At 56.5% G+C, this 14374-nt stretch overlaps 1 protein-coding gene across 1 annotated transcript; it reads right to left on the bottom strand.

Annotated features, from left to right (window-relative positions):
- Nucleotides 1-7438: 7438 nt before the first annotated feature.
- On the bottom strand, nt 7439-14155 carry LRRC75B (leucine rich repeat containing 75B). The gene is made up of 4 exons (XM_069497257.1): nt 13985-14155; nt 11390-11518; nt 9834-9949; nt 7439-8218 (listed from the first exon to the last, which is right to left on the bottom strand). Exons 1-4 carry the CDS (start codon nt 14153-14155, stop codon nt 7693-7695), a joined length of 942 nt encoding a protein of 313 aa, XP_069353358.1. The 3' UTR covers nt 7439-7692.
- Between the last annotated feature and the right edge of the window lie 219 nt (nt 14156-14374).

Here is a 14374-nt window from a genome sequence, read left to right as displayed (position 1 = left end):
TCACTACTTAATTTATTGTACTTTTACAGTACACAGTACTTTGAGTACTTTGAGCACCCTTAATAGTAATGAATTGCACCCTGGATCTGAGAAGCTGACTTTTGACGTGGTTCACCCGGGCCCCATGCAGGATTACCAGCCCCGCGTGATTCTCCGCACAGGCAAAGCTGGCTGTGACCCTACCAAGAACCTGGAAAGTGCAGGGGGTTCTCGTATATGGTTTTGTTTCTAATTAAATGTTCACAGTAACAATTCAAAAGTTTTGTTGTAAACAATAAAGAAAACCTAAAATATATAGCTTTGTAAACAGTTTTATATCCTGCATTTAAAAAAAAAAATATCAGCACATATTGAAAACAAGTAGTTCTGCAGGGTTTCTTAGGAAAAACAGCAGCCCTCCTCTCCTGCCTGCCCTTCTCCCCTGATTTCTCTGCTTCAAGATCCCTTTCAACTTTGCTGTCTCAATTCAGGCATGTTTGTGTGGCCACTCCTTGGTGTTTCCATTTTAGGCATTGTCTTTTTTTTTTTTTTTTTTTTTGAGACAGAGTCTCACTCTGTTGCCAGGCTAGAGTGAGTGCCGTGGCGTCAGCCTAGCTCACAGCAACCTCAAACTCCTGGGCTCAAGCAATCCTACTGCCTCAGCCTCCTGAGTAGCTGGGACTACAGGCATGCACCACCATGCCTGGCTAATTTTTTCTATATATATTTTTAGCTGTCCATATAATTTCTTTCTATTTTTAGTAGAGATGGGGTCTCGCTCTTGCTCAGGCTGGTCTCGAACTCCTGAGCTCAAACGATCCGCCCACCTCGGCCTCCCAGAGTGCTAGGATTACAGGCGTGAGCCACCGCGCCCGGCCTAGGCATTGTCTTTTGAATTCTCTTTCGTCTTCCTGTTCACCATGAGTATACTCCCTCCCACCCATCTCCCTGATATTGTAATTCTGGTTAGATTGAATTCAGTGTTAAATTATTATGACTTGGGTATTCAAATCACAGCTAAGCCATGCAGTAGACCAGATTACTGTAGAACTTTATTTGCCTTAGAAGTAACCCTCTTGCATTTTTATGTGCTTAGTTTTCTGTCTGTCACTAATTCAACCCTAGTCTTACCTGAAGACCATGCATGACACATCTGTTGTATCAAGAATAATTCCTACCCACCCCAGTCTGGCCTAGTCTCCTCCTGTGCCTAATGTGTTGCTGTCATCCTGGGATGTCCCCACACCCCCCACACCTCTCCTCTGTTAAATCTGTTTTCTTCATAACGTCTTCCTCTCAGCTTATCACCTTACTCTGGGGGAGCACCTGCTGTAGAAGGGGTGCACGGGAAGTACTTTTTGAGAGACGGCATGTCTGAAAATGTTCTCTCACTTGGTTTGATTGGGTCTGAAATTCTAGGTTGGAACTGGTTTCCCTACAGAATTTTGAAGGCATTGTTACTTTGTCATCTAGAAAAGTCTGAAGTCATTCTGAGTCCTGATCCTTTCTAGGTGACTGGTTTTTTTTCCCTTCTATCACCAGTGTTCTGAAATTGCACAGTGAGGTCCTTGCTTGGCGAAGCTCTGTTTCCATGCATTGTGCCACGCCCTTGATGAATCCGGTCAGAATAGACTCTCATCCTTTCGTTTCTGGGAAATTTTCTTGAATTATTTGTTAATGTCCTTCTTTGGTTGTCTGTTTTTGTAAGAGTGGGGTATTAAAAAGAATATGTGTTTGTAAGAAGATCAGATTGAGCTTTGGGGGCGGGGGGGAGAATCCCCAATGTCCTACTTTTAGGACATTCTTCTTGGGCTGGATGTATTCTCCGGGAAAAGGTCAGTCTCAAGCCAGGGGGGTTTACCCAGCATTTTGTTGTAATCAGATAAAGTAAGGTGACAGACAGGAAGACAACTGCCTTGAAAGAAGAGTTTTACTACAGCTTGCAAGAGAAGAGGGTATACGTCGCCACAGAAGGCCACTTGGCGGAACACCAGGGTGACTCAGAAGGCGAAAAGAGCAAGAGGGGAGCATGACTGAATCTTTATTGTGGTTTCTGCTGGCAGGAATGAGGTAGGTAGGCAAGTTTGGATTGGATGGTCTGAGTAATTTTGGTGGGCTGGCTCACAGAGGTGGTCTCTCGTCAAGTCCCTGGCCCTGAGGCGATTCAGGGAAGAGGAAATACTGGCTTCCCGTGTGAGAGTTAGGCGGTTAGGGGTATGGACTTTGGATCGGTTGGTCTGGTGATACAAGCTGATTGCTATCTCTAGGAATTAGCTAACCCTGGGAGGGGCAGTCTCCAGGATTAGCAAGACCCCAAAATATCAAAACATCATAAAATGCAGAAAGCAAAACGCATGATTAATACAAGTATCCAGGATGGTCTTGCCTCGTAAATGAGGAATAATTAGCCTGAGACTGAGCGTTGCTGTGGGCCTGCCTAACAAGTCATCAAAACAAGACTCATGAAGGGATCAAACTTTTTCTAGGCCAATTAAATGTATCTCAGAACAAGACTCAAAAAGATTTATAGAAATATAAAAATATCCAGCACCCTACAAGGTAAAACTGACGATGGCATCCAATCAAAGACTACTAGGCATGCAAAGAGGCAGGAAATCACAACCCATAATGAGAATAATCAAAAAAGATCCAAAACTGATACGGACATTATTATACAGTTTTATAACTGTGTTCCATGTATTTTAAAAAGTGAGATTTTAGAAGATTGTGATTTTAAGAATTATTATAAAACTACAGTAATAAAAACTGCATGGCATTATCATCAAGATAAATATGAAGCCTGTCTGCAAAGTACGTTAAATTAACAATGGCTGGATACTTTCTGGACAGACTTTGTAGATCTAAGGAACAGAATAGTCTGAACACAAATCCACACACCTGTTAACTTTTTTCAAAGGCCCAAAGATAATGCATTGGAGAAAGGATAGCCTTTCAACAAATGGTGCTGGAACAACTGGATATCCATATGCAAAAAAAAAAAAAAACCCAAACAGAAAACCAAAAAACCTCCAAAATTTGGATCTATACCTCACACTATGTAAAAAGTTAACTCAAAATGGATCATAGACCTTAATGTAAAGCATAAAACTTCTAGAAGAAACATAGGAGAAAATCTAAGGGACATTGAGTTAGGCAAAAACTTAGATATTACTATAATACCAAGAGTACCATCCATAAAAGACCAAATTGATATATTGGACTTCACCAAAATTAAAAACTACTTTCCAAAGCCATTATTAAGACAAAGAAAAGATCATGAGGAAATCGTGGCAAAGCAAAGTCTAAGGATGTGTATCCAGAATATATAAAGAACTCATAAAGCGCAACAATAAGAAAACAGAACCAATTTAAAACATGGGCAAAAAATTTGAATAGACTTGACTAGAGAAGATATGTGGATGGCAGATAAGTACATTAAAAGATGCTCGACATCATTAGTCATTAGAGAAATGCCAGATTAAAACCACACTGAGATACTACTGCACACCCATTAGAATAGTTAATGTTGAAAAGACTGACCAGACCACATGTTGTCAAAGATGTGAAGCAACAGCAACTTGCATTCGCTGCTAATGGGGATGTAAAGTTGTACCAACAACTTTGGAAAACAGTTTGACAGTTTCTTAAAACGTTAAAGAAACACCTACCATACCATCCAGCCGTTGCACTCCTAGGTATTTACCCAAGAGAAAACGTCCGTGCAAAAACCTGTATATAAATTTTCATAGCAGCTGTATTTGTAATAACCAGAAACTGGAAATAATGCAAACATCCATCAATAGTTGAATGGATAAATCGTGGTACACCTATCCAAAGGGAATACTACTAACAAAAGGAGCTTCAGATGCAAGTGACAACATGAGTGAGTCTCATTAATCATGTTGAGAGAAAGAAGCCATTTAAAAAAGTACATCCTATGTGATTCCATATATCCAAAAATCTAGAAAATGCAAACTCATCTATGGCGACAGAAAGGAGATGGGGGCAGGCAGGAAGAGGCGGGAGGGAGGGGTTACCAAGAGGAATTAGGAAACTTCTGGGGGTGACAGGTAACATTTACTATCTTGATTATAATGGTGGATGTATACATAAGGGCAAAATATATCATTGCACAACTTTAAACTTGTGACACTTAGGTCTACTTTATTGTGTTTCAATTATACCACAATGAAAGGTTATTTTAAAAATAAAAACCGAGTACACAGTTGGGAAAGAAAATACTCATTTTCATTGGTGATTGTTGACAACTATCTCTAAGAGAAAGAAGTATGTTTTCCTTTCCCTCCAGGTCCAGAAAAAGCCCTCCGTGCTGGGCTGAGGTCAGCAACTAGGATCAGTTGCTTGAGATTCTGGATTCTCAGAATGGAGACTCAGCGAAGGCTGACCTTTCCTGCAGACTCAGGTCCTAAAGCACCTTATTTGGGCTCAAGCATCCTTCCAGGACAGAAAAGTTGTTCTCCAGTGTTGGTCACATCGGTCCTGTGGAGCGCAGTCTCTCTCCTCCATGTTTCCTTTTGATGTTCTCAGCGTCCCCACAAGGAGGCTGAGCCCCAGGGAGCCGAAGGTACTTGCAGCTGCCGCAGCCCTGCAAGGAGTGGGCGTGGGTCCCGCAGCTCCAGGCAGGCGCTGCCTGGGCTCTGTCCAGCCTGGGAAGTACTTCCAGACCCACTTACAATCCTGGAGGAGGGCAGAGCCTGGGTTGTCACTGCTCCCCTCCCCACCTATCTGCAGATGAGGAAACTGAGGCCCGGGGGTCCTGACTGGTCCTAATCCAGGAACAGCGTGGCTGGAGGTCTGTTCCCCACAACAGGACCACAGTGGTCCTCCGGCCTCCAATGGCCTGTTTGGAAGGGGCTTGCTTGTTTAAGTGAATCCTGGGGCAGAGCAGCCCCAGGGTTGGCTGCAGGACAGGCAGTATCACACAGGGGTTAATGTCACAGACTGATGCTAGGCTACCTGGGTTCACCCCCGGTTCCCCCAGTTCCTAGCTCTTTGACCTTGAACAAGTCATTTAGCCTCTTCCTGCCTCAGTTGACTCACTTAGAAAACAGAGGTAAGGCCATCAGAACAGTACCTGGCCCAGAGAGTGACTGCGAAAGTGCTTGTTAAATAAATAAATGGCGTCAGCCCTGGCCTAGTCCCAGAGGTTTGGGCTCCTGCCATTGCCACCCAGGGAGCCCTGGGTGGAGGCCCTGCTGACACTGAAGAGCGCCTGCCCAACGCCTCCCCACCACGGCAGGCACTTTCCAAAACCTATGTCATCACTCTAGCTACATAAGGGGGGCCTGGACTACCTTAGTTCCCAAGATGAGGGAACAGGCCCCAAGAGGACCACACTGCCAGCAAGTGACGGAGCTGGGACCAAGGCCAGGCCCATCTGCCTCCAAGACTGCCTGGGTGAGGACGGGCCTGGGCGAGGCCCACCTGCTTCCTCCTCTGTCTGGAGCTCAGGCTGGAGCTGTCCTGGCCGGAGCTCTCTGCCCCACCAGCCTGCATGAGGCACAAACCGCCGCTTCTTGGAGCTCAATGTCCCTGCCCGTAGATAATGGCCTTGCTGGTGGTCGTGAGGCCTGGATGTTGAGGGCCCCATGAAGGGCTATGGACACCTGCATGGCAATGAGGCCGACCTTCCCCACTTCTCTTGAGCTGTTCAAGGCTCCGGCTTGGCTATCGCATCGCAACCTTTCATCCAAGAGGCGGAGAGATTGAGACCATCTGCTGCCGCCTGGACTCTCCCAGAGCTCGCCTGGGACACTGGCTTGGTCCTCACGCTACATCCTGGTAGGACTCTCTGCGCAGTGACATTCAAGGGTATACCGGCTGGCTTTGGGCCGGTGGTGGGCAGCGAGCGAGGAGGGGGGGAGGGACCAGAGAGCTTGGCATTTCTCCAGCAGGAGGTGTGGGGACAGCTCAGCTGCCTGCGTGTCACAGGTTTACTGCCTGCCTGGCCCAAGGCTGGCTCTCTCGTTCTTAGACTCTCCACGGGCGCCTCCCCCTTTCCACCCTGCTTTGCCTCGCTTGGGGGAGCCTGAACCCCCATTCCAGGGTGGGAGTATAGGGAAATGCTTCTGTGGCTTCCGAGCCACTGGGCAGGCCCTTGTCTTTGAAACAAGGAGGGCTGGGAGGGGGCCGGGCCTCCAGGATGGAGCATCGAGAGCTGGAAGCCCTGTTGAACAGAGACAGGAGTGACCCAGAAAAGGGAGGGCCTGGCCAGGTCCCCCCGTGAGTCAGGACCAGAGCTGGGCAGAACTGCATGCTCTTAGCACTCTTTTTTTTTTTTCTTTTCTCCTTGAGAATCACAGGAAGGGATCTTTGCGCTCTTTCCGCAGCCTCCCATATGGCGTCCACCTAAAGCAGTGAGATCAGTGGGGCCCAAGGAAAGTCCTTTCCTCACCGCCTCCCTCCCAGTCCCTCCCAGTCCCGACCCCAGCCCATCCTCACACTTCTTAGGCCATCTCGTTTCTGGCCCGAGGCTGTCATTGATCCGGCCTGCCTGGGAGGTGCTGGAGTACGTGTCCCGGGGGGAGGGATGTGCCCAAGCTGTCCGGGAAGGTCAGAGCTGGTGGGCCCAGGGGGTCCCCTGCCTTCTTCTTGGCCTTGGTGCTTCCTTCTGCCGCCAGGTCTCTCCTCATAAAGCAGGGTCCCACCGCCCCCAGGCCCTACCTCCTGGCTTAGCAGTGACTTCCCCTCTCTGTGCCTCAGTTTCCCCCCGGATATCTCTATTCTTTTCTTGCCTGCCCTGCCTGTCTCCCAGTTGGGCTGAACTCCAAATCCCCACACAGGGCTGTGAGGGTGACCATGGCATGGGGCCTCTGGTTGGGAGCCCACTCACGTGGTGCTTGGGCAGGAGGAGACACAGTCCCCACTATCTGGGACAGGCCTGGGACTGCTCTGCCCACAAGGCACCCTGCTGCTGGCTATGCCCACCTCCACCCCTGCGTGTTCTCCCACAGGGGCATCCCCAGGGCCTGGGGGGAACACACAAGCTCTGTCTCTGGCCTGATGTGTCTCCTGGCCATGCAGAGTTGCCTGCTCGCCAGGTACAGGAGGCCTGGGGGACGGGCAGTGCCGTGCCCTGTGAGAGATGGGTACCCAGTCCTCCCACTCCAGTCTGCTGTGGCCCTCGCCTCCAGTCTACACAGCCCCGTCCCGAGCCTAAGGGGCCCTGGGGAGAGTTGGCAGGCTGGCCTCAGACATGAGGTCGCCATGGGGCTCTGTGCAGAGCTTTGTCCCTCCCTAGGCTCCCGACTGGCTCCCCCAGCTCCCCTTCTGAAGGAGCCCAACCTGCCCAGATGTGAGGGCCCGGCCCCTGGAGGCCTCCTCTGACTCCGCAGGACAGCCCCACCTTGGTCTCCATGGGGAACCCACCCCTTCCCACCCCAGCAGCAGAGCTGGCGCTCAGCAACCACGAGGTCAGTGATGCAGAAAGGCTGAGATGGGGCATCACCCTTTATTGTGGGATCCACACTGCGGGGGCCAGAGCCCCTCCTGGCGGGGGGAGGCTGAGACTCCAACCTAGGCTGGCCACCCACCCTCCTATGGGCCCATTTTCCTTCTGTCCTCTTAATCCCAGGCCAAGCACTTATACTGGACCTCTGGGGGCCTGTGGGACCCCCTGGGCCTCCGTCACCTGCTGTCCCATGAGCTTGACAGCATCGCGTGTCAGCAGCGGTGAGCCAGGAGGGTGGCAGGTCACCTGGTGCAGCAGGCCTGGGGCTCAGGGCCCGGCCCGGAAGCTGCAGAGCCCCAGGTGGAAGCAGGGGCGGTGGCCCCGGCTGCGCAGCCCCCAGGCTCCAGGTCCAGGCCCTCGTAGATGGTGGGGAGCGAGGTGCGCTGGCTGAGCCGCCGGCGCAGGCCGACCAGCAGGGGCTGGGGCAGGGAGGCCACGTCCACGTTGTTGCCCAGGTCCACCCAGGCCAGCGTGGGGAACTTGGTGGTGTCCTTGATGGCCTCGGTGAGCTCCCGGGCGGTGGCCTGTGTGAGCCGGTTGCCGTTGAGCAGGAGCTGGGTGAGGCGGGGCAGCGTCCACAGGCTGGGCAGCAGCAGGCGCAGCAGCTCGTCACTCAGCTCCGTGAAGCTCAGGTCCAGCACCGCCAGCCCCGCGCCGTGGCTGCCCAGGTAGCGCGTTATGTGCTGCACGTCTCGCGCCGACAGCGGGATGCCCGAAAGGTCCACGGTCTCTCCTGCCGGCAGAGTCTTCTGGAGGCTGCTCTTGAGGCTATGGAAGGGTTGCAGGGGGGAGGACTGAGCAAGAGCCCCCAGGCCGGCCCCGCCGACCAAGGACAGTGACCTGTCTGTCGGACCAGCCCAGGCCTACAGTCTGGCAAAGCCAGGTTCACACTGTCACTGTCTGAGTGGGTGGCCATGGGAATGCTCGGAACCTCTCTGAGCCTCAGTTTCCCCTTGGATGGAAAGGGGATGTGGCTGTTGTGAGGACTGAATACACACACGTTCAGGCCCCGTGAACTCGCCGTGTGCCCAGCATCACCACCCGCTACAGCTGTCACCTCACTGATTTCTACGCCGACCCAGTGGGGTGGGGATGACGGTCTGTTCTACAGAGGCGCAAACTGATGCCCAGAGAGGTGAAGGGGCTCTTCCGTGGCCACGCTCCGCCAAGGCGGGAGCCAGGTCTCCAAACCAAGGTGCTTTAACTCCGGAGCCCACATGTTTTTTCCCTGTGCTCTTCAGAAGTCGGCTCCTCTAGGGCTGCGGTCCCCAAGCCCAGTGCCGACGGGTCTGTGGCCTGTGAGGGACTGGGCCGCAGAGCTCTGCTGCCCTCCGCCCTCCCCAGCCCCATCCAAGGAAAAATCGTCTTCCAGGAAACCGGTCCCTGGTGCCAAAAAGGTTGGGAACTGCTGCTGTAGGGTAAGGAAAAACTTCCTACAAGGGGACAGGGTATCAGGATGGTCCCCTCAGCCTTCAGGGCACTGGGAGGCAGGTGGTGTGGGGTGAGGCCTGCCCCGGGGAGGCTCCCTGTGTTCTCAGCTGAGAGGGAAGTTTAGAGACGGAGGAGGGCCCCCACTGCCCTCTGCACACCCCTCTAGGTCTCTCTCCTGTTGTCTGATCAGAGCCCACTAGGCAAGTAGGGCTTTTGGGGGGCCAAGAGCAGTGAGTGCCCTTCCCGGGCCCCCACCTGCCATGACAGGGAATGGCCCCCTGGGTTCCCGGCTGATCGTGGCCCATGAGGCCCAAGGTGGGACAGGGCAGAGGGACGGACAGGGGAGATGTGCCGGGCCAGCTCCCAGCTGGGTGCCTGTGGCCAGTTCTGGGCTGAGCCTGTGCCATGCGGCTCAATGGCCGAGTCACTCCGGGATGGAGTGACTGAGGGGCCCACAGCAGAGTGAGCTATGGGGCGGCCACAGAGGCCTTGGCTTCAGGCAGCCTGGCATTAGCAAGGAATTCCCAAACAGCTGCAGGAAAATTGGGGGTGGGGTGGCCCTGGGCAAGCCACTTTGCTGCTCCCAGCCTGCTTCCTTCCCTGTAAAATGGGACTCGTGACCCAGAATCTCCTTCCCTCCCCAATTGTTGCAAAGATCCAGCTGAGCATGCCTGCTGAGGTCACCCTGGGTCCAGGCCCTGTGACAGGCCAGGTATTGAGGGGCCAGTGAATGGCAGGAGGCAGGACAGTCCCATGGAAACGGGAGGCAGGTCACACAGAGAGTGTGGCTTGGCTTGGGAAGCATCTGCTGCCACGGGCCAGACTGGCTTCCAGGGGTGGAGCCCTCGTGCAGACAAGGCTGAGGGCCTCCCAGCGTGGGAGAGTGCAGGTGTCACCCTGGGATGGGACCCTGAAGGACAGGGAGGAGGGACTGTGGCCGGGCTCCCCTTACCAGCTCTGGGTCCTCCTCCGGGGCAGGCTGGACCCTCGCTGCTGCTTGGAGTGAGGGGTGAGGTGATAGATGAGCTGCCGGCATATCTTGTCCGAGGACTTCCAGAGCTCGTAGTCCTGTAGGGGGACAGCAGCATCTCAGGGTGAACCTGAGCCCCTGCCGCCCCCTCGGGGCCTTGGGGACAGGGCCTGGGCAGCCAAGTATGTGTGTTGCACAGCTGTGCATCATGGATCACTGAGCTGCCCACCGGGGCCTCCCCCATTCACCCCCCACCCCAGCCGTGGCCTGGCGCAGAGCCAGGGGAGGCTGCCCTCTGGGAGCTGGACAGGCTGGTCCGAGGCCCGCAGTGCCCGGCGGGAGGAAGCCCAGACAATGGGCCCTTGTTCCCTGTCCTCGGGCCCAGGGCCAGCGTCTCGGGCTATCAGCCGGCTGCCTGCCCACCCTCAGCACCCCTCGGGGACTTGCCACAGGGGGAGGAGGCCGCACCAGGCCCCTCGAGGGAGCCCTGCTCCACTGACGCCAACCCCAGGGAGTAGGAACAAGCCAGGTCAGCATGTTCTTCTTCCTCTCACTCTCCCAGCGAGACTGCGCCTGTGGGGCCTGGGTCTGGGCTGACAGGGCTGGGGGGTTTAATGCTTTAAAGCACCACCACCTGGCTCTCCGGTCCTAACTGGGCTCTCGTAGAGGCCCAGCTCGGGGCGGAACATGGTGCGCGTTCCACAAAGCTGGCACCGAGCACGCTCCACTGCCCAGCACGTCCTTTCATCCAGGCCCTCTGCGAGCAGCCCCAGGAGCGTGCAGCACACGCAGCGGCAGCAAGCCCTGGCGGTCACTGTGATGGCCGTGGGCTAGCCACACAGTCCTTGGTGCCAACTGCACACAGCTGGCAGGGCCCACAGCGGACACCCTTGTTTCACGAGGGGGACTCACTATGATTAGGGGTCTGGGACTGGTGGCTGGCCACAGCCACGCGTGCTGGGGCTGTGGTGATGCTCATGGCAGGACATCTGCAGGTGCCATCGGAGCAGGGTTCTGGGCAGCAGCGGGGTGGAGGCTGCAGGTGGCTCCAGCGCAGCATGAGGCCCATGCTGCTGTGGAGGGGAAGCAGTGAGCACCCATCCCCAGGGGTGTCTACACAGGACAGAGACCAGTGGACAGGGTCTCCAGCCAAGACTGGCTCTCTTCTGGCCCAGAGACTCAGAGGCCGGGAGTTGAGTTCCTTTAGTGGATTTGTCAGAACAGTCTCTGTCCCACAAGGTCCCCGTATAACTTCTGCCCAGCTAGAGTCTCCCCTGTCTGGGTCCCCACGCCCGGTGCACAGTGCTGCTGCTTGGAAAACAGGTCTACCCAGCACGTGACTTTCAGGGTCCAGCAAAGCACAGCTCACACATGCTCCAGCTGCTGGCCAGCCTAATATACTGAAGCTGGCATCAAGTTCCAGAGAGTGACAGTGACCAACCACATAGCAAGCCCTGGCTCCTAACCCCCAGCCCTGGGCTCTCCTGGCCCCTGTCAACAATACTGCCCAGCCCGGGGCCCCAACCTGCTGGCCTCACCTTCTTGGGGCACTGCAGGTCCCGGGCCAGGTTCACAAGCAGGTCATGGGAGATGGGGTCCACCAGGTTCGGGAAGGCCACGTCCCTGTAGAGGATGTCAGTAAGGAGGGTGCCCTCGAGGCCCAGGTCCTGCAGGTGGTGGAGAGAGTTGAATGAGCTGGCTGGGGCCTCCTTCTCCAGGCACTGTCTCAGCCATCCAGATGCCGCTCACACCCGTCCCCATCTCTGTCTTCCTCCCTGAGGCTTGCTGGGGTCTCTCCACAGGCGGTGACGGGCCAACTGTCCAGCAGCAGGTGGACCCCTCAGATGAGGAGAGGGGAGGTGCCTCGGGGGCCTCGGCGAGGTGATAAGCAGATCCAGGAACCCAGATTCCCCAGAGGTGAAGTGTGGTGCTGTGACACCTTGGCTTCTCTGGGGTTGGGGCTTGCCAGGGGGATTCTTTGGGGTCTCCTGCTCCTCGTATAACCCTCAAATGCCACTGTCCCCAGCATTCTCTTCAGGCCCCGTGCCTTCCCAAATACCCCTTAGTTCTCCTGAGCTGCAGCCACCCCCTGTTTGCTAACACGTTGGACCCATCCTGTGGGGCTGGGTCTCTCCCAGCTCAGCTGTCCCAAAGGCAGTGTGTTCATTCCCCACCCTGAAATGGTAGGAAATGCCTCCCGTGCCCATCTTCCCAGGCACTGGGGCCAGAAGCCCAGGAATCACCCAGCTCTCTTCCCTCTCTGTCTCTCCCCCTGCTCACCCGGCCAGTCTCCTTCTGTCTCCCCACCGCTTCTGCCAAGTTTGGGGCCTCACACCCCAACAGCTTCCTAGGGCTCCCAGCTTCCCGACACCCCTCCAGTCCACCCCTGGGCTGCCAGAGCCGGCTCTGTGAAACACACACCTGAGCTAAACCAAATGCTCTAGCAGTTAGGTGACATCAGGCTCACGCACAGTCTGCAGAGTTTCCGAATTTCCTGTGCCTGACAGTCACACCCTCCCCAGCCCACCAGGCCCCTTGCCCAGCCTCTCCTACCCCTCGAACACACCTGCTGTCCCCCACCTTTCGGACTTCTCCCGTCTACTCCCATAAGCCTAGTGTAGGGCTGAACACCATTTTGGAGGGTCCATTTAGAGGACACGCTGACAGCTGACAGGGCAGCCACGGCCAGGAGGGGCCTTCAGACCCTGTGTGGGCCCTCCCCAAGCCAGAAAGTGACATGCTCTGGGCACAAGTCCTGGGCACAGGAAGACAGGCCAGGCAAGGGTGTCCATGGGCCACAGTGCAGGGTCCCTGCAGGTTATGGAGGAGGACAGGCCCCCCGCTGGGCCTCAAATCCCAACCTCTGGGACATAAGGGGGTGACCTAAGTGGTCTCTGAGGGCCCTTTCCTCCCCAATATTTCCCAGCTAAAATGCCCATCTGGTGCCTTGGGCTCCAGACACTATCCCAGAGATCTGTGCCTCTGGGCGTCTGGCTGAGTCAGTGCTGCTCTGCTGTCTGCATTCTCAATGTGGTTCAAGCCACAGATGCCAGCTAGGGAGGATCCAGAAGAAGGAAGGGTGGCTGGTGAGGCCGGGCAGACCCACAGGACCTCAGACCACAGCCTGCCAGCCTGCCTTCCGCAGGTCTGGACAGCTCCTCTTAAAGGGCCGGCTCCTCCTCCCCAGCCTGCTGAGCTGAGAAAGGAAACCAGGTGCAGGAGGTGGAGAAGGGCTGGGAGGCTGAGCTCTGGCCCTGGCTCGCCCCCAATTCTCTCTGTGGGCCCTGGGCTCACCACGTCTCCCTATGCCTCAGTTTCCCCATCTCTAGTCATCCACCTTCTGCAGTCCAAAACCTGCAAGGCTCTTTTCAGCTCACAGGAAGGGGGACGGGGTGGCGGCAGCTGCTACAAGGGATGGCGGTGGGTGGGAGGGTCGTGGGAATGATGGGGACAGAGAGGAGAAGTGGCTTGCCCTACGGTGATGCTGGGACCTGCACCCATGTCTCTAGGAACCCAGGGCTTGGGATCTGGGATTAGGGTACCTGGTGAGTGTGGGACCAGAGCCGCCCGCCCAGGTGTTGCTTTGTACAGATGCTGGGCACGTATGCTCAATGCGCATGATCTGTCTGGCAAGAGGACAGGTGATGCTGTGGCTCTGTCTGGGCTGCACGGTGTCTTGTGGTGAGGCTGCACCGGCAGACCAGCCGGGCTGTCACCTCCCAGGGTCCTCTCTCCAGGGTCCAGTGTCTCCCCCATCCTGGAGAAGGGGAGAGTGCCCCCTTCCCACTGCCCCTCAATACAAGATGATCTGGCCCCACCTGCCACTCCTCCCGGCCCCCTCCCTTCTTGCCTAGGCCTGGATCTGGGCTCTTCTCTCCAGGCCGGGGGTACCTGAACACACACAGCCCACCTCAAAGCCCAGGGACCGGGACACACTCAGCGGCCCCCAGTCCACCCGCAGTCGTCCTCACCCGGCCCTCACCGCAGCCGCCGCCCTCGCGCCCGGACGGAGCCCACCCGCTGCAGCCCGTCTCGCCCTCGGAACGCGCCCGGCCGCGCCCCGCAGCTTGCAGGCCCGCGGCCCCCGGCCCGCCCCGGCCCCGGCCCTCCCCGGCCGCCGCTCCTTCTCTCGCCTGGCGCAGGAGGCGCAGCAGCTGCCGCGCGCGCTCGGGCCGCCGCTCGCGGAGCGTGGACTGGATCTCGCGGAGCCAGCGCACCCGGCGCTCGTAGGGCGCGGGCCCGCCGCCCACCCGGGCCTCCGAGCCCGCCTGGGGCCCGGCCCGCCGGCCCAGCCGCGCCCCCATGGCCGCCGCGCGGCGGGCGCGGAGCTGCGGGAGGCGGGGGCGGGCGGGGGCGGGGCTGTCCAGCCCGGCCCCGCCCCGGCCCGGTCGCGGGCTGAGCGCCGGCCCCAGGCTGCGCCCGAGCCCGGCGAGGGGTTCCTGAGTTCAGTCGGGGTCTCGCTGGAAGAGGCTCTGCCCGCCCGGGACTTGGCGCTGGAGCTCTGTCCCGAGGGCTGGAGCCGC

This window comes from Eulemur rufifrons, chromosome 21 (genome assembly GCF_041146395.1).
Source record: "Eulemur rufifrons isolate Redbay chromosome 21, OSU_ERuf_1, whole genome shotgun sequence".
NCBI classification, from domain to species: Eukaryota; Metazoa; Chordata; class Mammalia; order Primates; family Lemuridae; genus Eulemur; species Eulemur rufifrons.
This window is presented reverse-complemented; position numbering and strand designations above follow the sequence as displayed.